This window comes from Herpailurus yagouaroundi, unplaced genomic scaffold (assembly GCF_014898765.1).
Source record: "Herpailurus yagouaroundi ecotype Mexico unplaced genomic scaffold, PumYag 77, whole genome shotgun sequence".
NCBI classification, from domain to species: domain Eukaryota; kingdom Metazoa; phylum Chordata; class Mammalia; order Carnivora; family Felidae; genus Herpailurus; species Herpailurus yagouaroundi.
The window spans coordinates 148959-157723 of NW_024412388.1; the positions used below are offsets into that span (position 1 = coordinate 148959).

General features: G+C 61.4%; 1 protein-coding gene across 1 annotated transcript; it reads left to right on the forward strand.

Moving 5' to 3' along the window:
* The first annotated feature begins 6 nt into the window (after nt 1-6).
* Nucleotides 7-6769, forward strand: LOC121018843 (agrin-like). The gene is made up of 3 exons (XM_040457894.1): nt 7-103; nt 2343-2604; nt 5020-6769. The coding sequence occupies exons 2-3, from the start codon at nt 2376-2378 to the stop codon at nt 5121-5123; spliced, it is 333 nt and encodes a 110-aa protein (XP_040313828.1). The 5' UTR covers nt 7-103; nt 2343-2375; the 3' UTR covers nt 5124-6769.
* The last annotated feature ends 1996 nt before the right edge of the window (nt 6770-8765 follow it).

The window sequence follows — 8765 nt, forward strand, 5'->3', positions numbered from 1 at the left end:
GCGCGCGCTGGAGCGGCGGGAGGAGGAGGCGAACGTGGTGCTCACCGGCACCGTGGAGGAGATTCTCAACGTGGACCCGGTGCAGCACACGTACTCGTGCAAGGTGCGCCCCCGCCGGGACCCCTCGCCCTCGCCCCAGAGAGCCCCTCCTGGAAGCCGGGGCTGGGGGCCTCTTCCTCCGCCAGCCTGCGCCCCTAGCCCGGAGGCCGGCCACCCAACCCCACTGGGACCCCCATCCCAGGCCGTGGGAACGGGCACCAGACGCTCCGCAGCTCTCGCTCCCGCTCCCTTGGCGACCGCCGGGCCCCCGGGTGGGGCGCGGGGTCCCGGAAAACTCGCGAGTGCCGGAGGGAAAGTTCCTGCGGCACCGCTGCGGGCCCACCTCGTGGTGCCAAGGCCCGGGAGACCCAATCGTGTCTGCCCCTACCCCCACCTCCAAACCCACCAGCTTACTGGAAACAAGTGCGCCGTCCCCCAGGGAAACTGTATGGCTATCGCACCCCCTCCCCATCAGCCATAGGAAAGGAACGGGGACAAGGAGAGGTGATGCCTGCTGTTTGGGGTGAAAGTGGGAATTTGGCCTATGGTCAGTGCTGTCACTGCTCCCTCCCAGAGGCCTTTACCAGGGCCAGAGGGCGGCGGGGGGGTGGGGGTGGGGGTGGGGGTTCCGGAGAGAGTGGAGTGCACATAGAATCTCCCACCCCCAGGCATCCTGGCGGCGGGTGCTGCAGTGACTAGGTGTGGGGACAGGAGCAGAAAAGTGGGTGGAACCGTTGCTGAGCCTCAGCTGTGGAGGGGTGCAGGGACAGGTGCCCCATCCTGCTCCTGGGAGAACTGGATCCCCCTGGCCACAGGGGAGGGGTGCTGCTCGGCCTCTCCCTCAGCTGGATCTGGGAGTCTCCTGGGTTAGGTATGGTGGGTTTTTCCCATAACACGTTCCTAGGGAGGACTCAGGCGATCCAGGGCCCATCCCCGCTCTGGCCCCTAAAACCACCTCCCTGACCAGAAATCGGATCATTCCTTCTCCATGGAGATGGGGGTGGGGGGGGGGGACAGCTTCTTTCAGATTGGCCTGTGTTGGCTACAGCTGGGATCCCCCGCCCAGCCCCCTCCCCTCCACCACGCCAGGGCACTTTGCCAAGTCCCTGCAGGATTTTCCCGACTTCCTCCCCGCTGCTCCTGGGTGTGGCTGGGGTGGGGGGAGGCGAGGAAAGCAGCCCAGTCCTCTCCCTGCTGGTTATCATCCTTCTGGAGCCTACTGTGTGTCTGGGGTTGGGAGGGATAAGGTTGGACAACTGGGCCACTGGAAGGTGGAGGGAGTCCCTAAGATGCTGCCTTCCTGAGGCTCCCAGCAGGGACCTGGCAGGTGGGCAGGCCACCATTGTCTTTCATCACCCATTCCAGAAGTCTCAGATCCCCAGAGCTCCTGAGGAAAGGGGCTTCTTCTCAGGGAATGTGTGGTGGACTCATGTCCCCTGTGCATATGTCCCCACGGATCTGTTCCTTGGAGAACATCCCAGTATAGCCTGCAGCTGCTGAGACCCTCCTGTACCCACCCACCCCCCTCGCTCCCCGGGCTGTGGGCGTCTCAGGGCTTGGTTTGTCAGAGCAGGTACCCTCAGGGCCCCAGGAGTGAGAGTGTGTAGGGTGGGGCTGCCCTGTGCTGCCCAAACTTGATTTTGTGGTTCGGAGGCTGCCTTGACTGCATTCACTGTAGGAGCCTGGCAGGAGGAGGGGTCTTTCGCCTCCTGGGGGGTGGAGGGGTGTGGGGGGAGAGGGTGTCTTAGCCCACCCACAGGGCTGCAAGGAGCCAAGCTGGCCCAGAGCCCTGAGCTCGGGGCCCATGGCCCTTACACCCCATTGTCCATGTTCGCTGCTCCTGGCTGTCCCCAGGGGTGGGCCCAAAGTAGTGGTGGGTAGGTGGAGAAAGTAAGGACATGGAAAGCAGGCACCCAGGCCAGCTGGATCCCCTTCCCATTTCCAGCCTGAGCTGAGATGGACATTATAGGAATTGGGGTGGCTGAGGTCAGTTAGACCTAGTGGGTGGGAGTGCTGCCTCCTGGGTGAGGGGCACACGTCCTTCTGTGTGACACGCACAGGCTGTGGCATCCATCAAGGGTGTGTGCTTCCCTGCAGCCCCCTCCTGCGGCCTGACCCAAAGATCTACGCACGTCTCTGCCCGGGCTTTGAGTCTACTCTGGACATTTGGCCTGAGCAACTGAGGTGGGAAGAGAAGAAAAAGCCCAGGCGCCCAGTCTGTACTTGTTCCTGGACTCTGTGGCCTCCTCTCCCCAGTGGAAAGAGGATCACTGATACCTGCCCCCCCCCCATGTCCACCCCAGGTTCGGGTCTGGCGGTACTTGAAGGGCAAACACATGGTGACCCAAGAGAGCCTGCTTGATGGTGGCAACAAGGTGGTGATTGGCGGCTTTGGAGATCCCCTCATCTGTGACAACCAGGTGTCCACTGGGGACACCAGGATCTTCTTTGTGAACCCTGCTCCCCCGTACCTGTGGCCAGCCCACAAGAACGAGCTGATGCTCAATTCTAGCCTCATGCGTATCACTCTGCGGAATCTGGAGGAAGTGGAGCACTGTGTAGAAGGTATGTGGGGACTTGACCAGGGGCAGAGGGTGACTGAGGTGGGCAGGCTTGGAGGAGCTCCATATCATGCCCTGGGGAGCAGAGGAGAGCTTGCTGTAGGCAGGAGCCATGTGTCTTGTGGTAGTCTGCTCTCCTTCCTTCCTCCCTCATCTCCCAGCTGAGTCTGGCCATCGCAAGGTCACAGCTCCGATCTCGGACATTAGCAGGGATCCCCACTAACCACCCCTGGTCCCACGGTGCCACCATCTTTTGTCTTAGGGCCAAGCAAGCCCCGGTCTTGGAAAGGGGACAGGCTTCCTCCTCTTCTGCTTACCCTCTCCCTCCTGGTCCTTTTCTGAGTGGGAGGAGGGGACCAGGTGAATGAACACCAGCTGTTTATGTTCCTGGAGAAGCCCAAACATCTGTCTGGTCGGGTCCCAGATGTTGAGCAAACCCCTCAGAGTGGAGCATAGGGATTGGAGGAGGGGGCTGCCCCCTTATGTGTTCCAAGAGGCCTGTCATTTCTAGAAGGGAGAGTTTGTGTGGGGTGGGGACTTCTGGGGGTTTGAGTGGGTGTGAAATGCTCTAATTGAGTCGAAGAACGTTTCCATGTCTGCTGTCCACACAGCACGTGCCTATTCTGAGTGGCCCAAGAGCTCCCCTCCCCCAGCCCAGCCTCTGGGAGGTGAGCTGGAATCACATGACCAAGGGCTTCCCTGCCGCCCCCCCACCCCCCACCCCCTTGCCCCAGGAGAGTCGCAGTTGGGGGCTGAGATCCTTTGCTGGGGAATGTGGCAGGGAGAATGTAGGAACTGCCCCTCGCCCCCACATCCTGTCTGTCCTCTCAAGGCTGCCTGGGAAGGGATGCATCGGAGGGGGGTGGCGGTGGAAAGAACATTTCCTCCTCAGGGCAGTGGGAAGGGTCTGTGACTTCCTTTCTCGGGAAGGCAACCCTGTCCTCTGAGTTGTTCTTTTGGCCAGCAGGGAAGTCCCACTTTCTATCTAACTTACTGCTGTGATGCTGGCTTGGTTTTTGCGGGATCCTGGATGGTGGTCTGAGAGGGACTGTGCAGGGGTAGGGGCAGGACCTGAAATGGGGAGCCCTGTGGCACTTTGCCCCCGCTATGATCATCTGTTCCTGAGCCTGCTCCAGGGTCCTGGGCCACAGCATCACACAGAGAAGCCGGCAGGGCTGTGTATTCCCGGTCCCTTCCCAGCACTGGCTCAGATGAGGGGCACCCAGCCTGGCCCCCTCACACCTTACAACCTTGCCCTGCTCTGGGTGTTTGTGTTCCGGGGGGAAAGATGGGAAGGTGGCATGGAGATGGGGCAGGCTGTGAGATGGTGATACCCAGTTTGGGGGATGGGTGGTGGTGGGGGGGCTAAGGAGAGGCTGGAGAAAGAGGGGTCAGGGTACAGAAAGTCCCCTGTCCCTATAAGATAGAGAGAGTGAATTATCAACTCTACAGCTGGGCGGGTCCAGCCTGAGGGTCTGTGACTCAGTAACTGTGGCCTTCTGTGGGGTCAGAGGGCATGTGGTGGGAGGGCCACCCTGGGCAGAACAAGGTTTGGCATCTTGCCAAAGCCTGTTCTACCCATGGCAGCCCCTGGCTCTGTATATGCCAGGCTGGGCACAGAGACAGCTGGAGAGGAGGGTACGCAGGGAGAGCCCCCCAACCAGGACTGGGTGAGACTTGACCTACTGTGTGCCCTGGGCAGCCAGCACTCAGGTACCAGGCCAGGACCTGAGCTCCAGCTGGAGAAAGGGTAGTGCTGGACCCGTAGGCCAGTGTGCAGCAACTGGTGTGCACCCAGGAGGGGCTGAGCCACTGGACTCTTCCTGGGGTGGGCCTGCTAGGGAGGGTGGTCTTGGGAAGAGGAGACACAGAGAAAGGCATTTGCTATGACTGTAGCTTGGAGCCTTGCAGGTGGAGCCAGGTGGAGGCAAGAACCTTCTGGGGAGGGGGGTGGTGTAGATGGAGGAGCTTGGGTTCCACTGTAAGGCGCCTGGGAAGTTTTGAGCTGGGCGACATAGATCTCTACTTTGAAAGCAAACCAGGGTGCCACGGTGGGGGGGAGGCGGGCGGGGCGGGCTGGGAGGGCCAGGTGCTAGGACAGGGTTGCTGCATCCCAATGGCCCAGGGTGAAGGGGTGCCTCCCCCTTGAGGCTCCGGAGGCCTGAGGCACAAGATCCCGAGGGGCTAGGGCCAGGCTTGGGCAAGTATTAATCCCGTGCCCACCTTTCCAAGCTGGGTGAGGGTGGGAGATTGGCCCGCCTCCTATTCTGTGTTAGGTAAGGACCTTGGACCCCACCCCAGGACCCCGCCCTAGGTGCTCTGGGAATCAAGGGCCTCACCCTAGTGAGGGAGATGGATGGACAGGGCTTGAGCTAAGCTGACCCCTCCCTATCTGACTCTGACCCCATTCTGTTCCCAGGGGCCGCATTGTTGTCCCAGCCCCAGGGTGAAGCCTGGGCAGCCCCCAATCTGCGGAAGTCACCACGAATCCACCAGGTCCCCCTGCGTGCAGGAAACCCCTAGCCCTAGCACACCTCCCTCCCCAGTGCCGCCCTCCCCCCACTCCTAAAGGCCCAGAGCAGCCAAGGTGGGGGGCGGTGTCCGTCCAGGCCCACCTCCTGGGGTACACCCTGGGCTTGCTCCCTCCTCGTCACTGCCTGAGCACTGCTCCTGGCAGTGTCCCGAAGGGGAACCTGCTGCCACTTGCCTTTCTCAGTTTCTCCCCCAGGGCCTACAGGGTCTTTCTGACTCTGCCAGGTCAGGCCCCCTTCCCCAGCCTCCAGCCCCCAGGAAGGCTCCTCCTCCCCCTGTCCTCCCGCCTGGGGAACCACATTCCTGGCATAACTGAGACAGGTATGTGTCCCTCCCTGTGCGCCACCTTTGGGTGAGGGAGGCCTGCTGCTCCCGGGGCAGCCTCTGCCAGAGGGAGACCCCTGCCCCCTGCTCTGTCAGGGAAGTAGCCTGGCCTCTTCCAGTGCCAGCTGCCCACGCACCGCGAGCCTGCCCAGGCTGGCAGCTGAGCAGGCATTTCCCCCGGTGCTCGGCCACCTTGCCCGGGCCTGGACACTACCCACACACACCCACTACTCTCCCCACCCTTGCCTCAAGAAGACTGGTCCTGGGGCTTCTCCTGTAGCCCCGGGGAGGGACATAGGCCTGTCTGAAGTCCTGGGGCCCTTGCCTCCCCACTAGGAGCCAAGAGCAGAGAAAGGAAGTGTTGTCTGCCCTTCTGGGGCCCTGGCACAGGGACAGGGTCAGAGTGAGTCTGGCATTGGCCCAGCCCAGCCCTGCCCAGCCCTGAAGGGGGTCCTGGCAGCAGCAATCCCCAGCCCAACCTGGCAGGCCTGATTCTAGTGAGCACCGTCCCTTCCTCCCTGCCAGGCCAGCTGTCTAGGGCCTTAAGGAGGGCAGTGCTATCGGTCCAGTTGGAGAGGCAATGGGTCCTGGGCCCTCTGACTTCTTTCAGGCACTACAGGCCTTGGAGCTGGGTGTGGGTGGAGACACCCCCAGACGGAGACCAGCTCTCTACAGTGTGGGGGCAGGTAGGTGTTCAGGGGAGGGTTCTGGGCAGTTAGCTTTTGCATTCCGCCCCCCCCCCCATTCATACCCTACTCCCCCCACATTCCTCCCTGCTGAAGTGGGAGGTAGCTTCTCCCTGTTCCTCTCCTGCTCTCTTCTAGACTGGGTTCTCACCCCACCCCCTGCAGACCCCACCCAGTGTCCTCCTGAGCCCCTCCCCCAGGCAGGTCAGCCAAGAGGGCTGAGAGAAGGCAGGCCCAGACTGGAGGTTGCCTGCCCTATTCTCCCTTCTTCCCTTCCACAGCTGTGGGGGAGGGAGTCTGCCCAGGTGGGGGATGACCCGCCCACGGTGCAGTCCTGTTCCCACCTAGGGAGTCCTTGGCAGGAAGTCCAGTGCTTCCGGGGCACCTGCTGGCTTTGGCTTTGATTTTAGTGTACCTTCGCCGGGGTAGTCCCAGGAGTGGGCTTTGCTAGCTGAAATGGACGGCTGGCTCTCCTGTTACTTCCCTGGGATGTCTCTACTTCGGCAGGGCTAAGCCAGTGAAAACAGCTCTTGGCTTTTTCCAGACCCACCCACCCCCTGGCTCCCCACCCAGAGAAGAGCCCCAGCCCCTGCAGACTGGAAATGGAAAAAAAAGGTTGTTTTGGAACTGTCGTGTCCTCTCCGTCTGTCTTCACTGGGCCTCCCCGAGCTGTGCCGGGCTGGACATACTCCTGTAGGGCTGGTTATGCCCTTGCAGCATCTCTGTGGGTGCTGGGACTCCTGTGCACAGATGGGGAAATGGGAGATCACCTGGTCAGCACTAGCTGGCCTAGGTCTGGCGGCTACCCGCCCACACCCTACCAGTCCTCACAGGCCGAGTGCCAGGGTAGCAGAGGGGAGCACGGGTCTGCCCCAGGGAAGTTAATGGGACAGGGGCCCAGACCTCAGCACCAACGGTCCAGCACGGCCTCCTCCATCCATCCTGGCTGTGTTGCTTCCTTCCTGAAGGGTTAATCCCCCACCCCCAACCCCATGAGAATCAGAGCCTGCCCCCTATCACCACAGGAGGGTGGAAAACAGCTGTAGAAACAGGCCTCCTTCTCCACACCCCCCCCCCCAGTCCCTTGCCTCTGCCTGCGGGACCCAGACCAGTTGCACCACCCTGCATGCCCCCCATCCCCACAAGTTCTACCCTTGCCCAGAGGCCTGGGCACGGGGTAGAGAATGGTCTCCCTTTCCTGTTCTGCCCTCCTGGCCCTGGCACTCCCCTTGCCACTGGAATTGGGGAATCAAAGCTCCCACTCAGGTCACTGAGGCCTGGCTGGGGCTGGGCTGGAGGCTGCAGGCGCTCTCACCACAGTTGCCCACATAGTGCCGTATACCTCAGAGTCCCAGGAAGTTCTCACTGGAAGCGCTGACTGATAAGAAAAAGGGGGCTCAGAGAAACAAGACAGCACCCCAGTGACAGTTACCCTAATGATAGCGACAGCTCAGTGAAGGAGGGTAACGTGCCCCCCATGGTTCTACACTGGGGCTTAAGAGGGGTCAGGTTCGAGCCTGAGGCTGTGGTTAGGATCTAGAGAGGGGGTGACCTAGGCCTCTGGTGGAGCCTCCCGTGGGGAGAGAAGCTCCCCTAGAGGGGCCCCTCTACCCAGAGCAGACCCTGAGAACTTCCTCTGAGGAAGATCCCCTGCCAGGGGCTGCTTACAGCTGGATCTGGGAAGGGGAAGAAGGCCCCTCCTGGTCAACACTCCCCCCCCCGCCCCCCACGGAGCCGAGGCTCTGGAGAGGGGGAAATTTCTGTCCTCACATGCAGCCAGCTGTTTCCAGCTGTGTGGCCTGCACACGTGTGTATGCGTGTGTTTGTATGCACGTGTGCCTGCAACCACAGACCTACTGATCTGGGCACATGAGACTTCTGGTCAGAGCCCCAGCTGGTGGCTTGTGGTTTCTGCCACCCTTGTTTCCCTGGGCTTGGCCTGGGGTGGGAGCCCTGCAGGTGGTCTGCCAACTGGCTGGTTGCAGGCAACCTTTGCTTGTGTCTCAGGGGCCTTAGAACAGGACCCGGCCTCTGTTTGCTATGGCTGTCCCATTTCCTGCCTGCTGCCCACCGTGTGCCTGGCAAAGACTGGGCACCTCGTCCTGCAGGCTCTCCTCTGGGAGTGACCACAGTGGTTTCTCAACGATGAGATGAAAGGGCTGTGGTCCCTGGGGGCCACTCAGGTTCACTATCCCAGCATGTGCCTGTGGGACCCTGAGTCTGACACAGGGCTCTGGGGGTGGCAGGGTAGTTAAGGAGTCAAGCTGGGCAAGTCAGGAGGGGCAAGTCTGCATCTGGCCTAAGGTGGGCCTGAGTCTTCCCCCCTTCTCAGTCACCCGACCACCTGCCCTGGGAGAAGCAGACAGCCTGGCGCGGCTGCTGGAGGCACCTGCCCCTCCGTCCACAGATACGAGAGGCTCCGGTGCACATCTGGGAGAAGTAAAAGCACAAACATCTGGGCCAGATTGTTGCCTGTGCCCACCTGCCAGAGAAGAGGGTATGTCTCTCTCTTCCTGGAGGGGGAGGCAGTGAGGCTATGCCTGTTCATTAATCCATCCAGTGGTTCCTTCCTCATTCACACATCCATTCACAGCCCAGCACCAGATCCTCACTGGAAGGTGTG

What these genes read in the sequence shown, in the direction of transcription:
- LOC121018843 (XM_040457894.1), top strand. Translation starts at nt 2,376, where the DNA reads ATGGTGACCCAAGAGAGCCTGCTTGATGGTGGCAACAAGGTGGTGATT. An exon ending in AGTGGAGCACTGTGTAGAAG is followed by an intron (nt 2,605 to 5,019) that starts GTATGTGGGGAC and finishes TTCTGTTCCCAG; the next exon opens with GGGCCGCATTGTTGTCCCAG.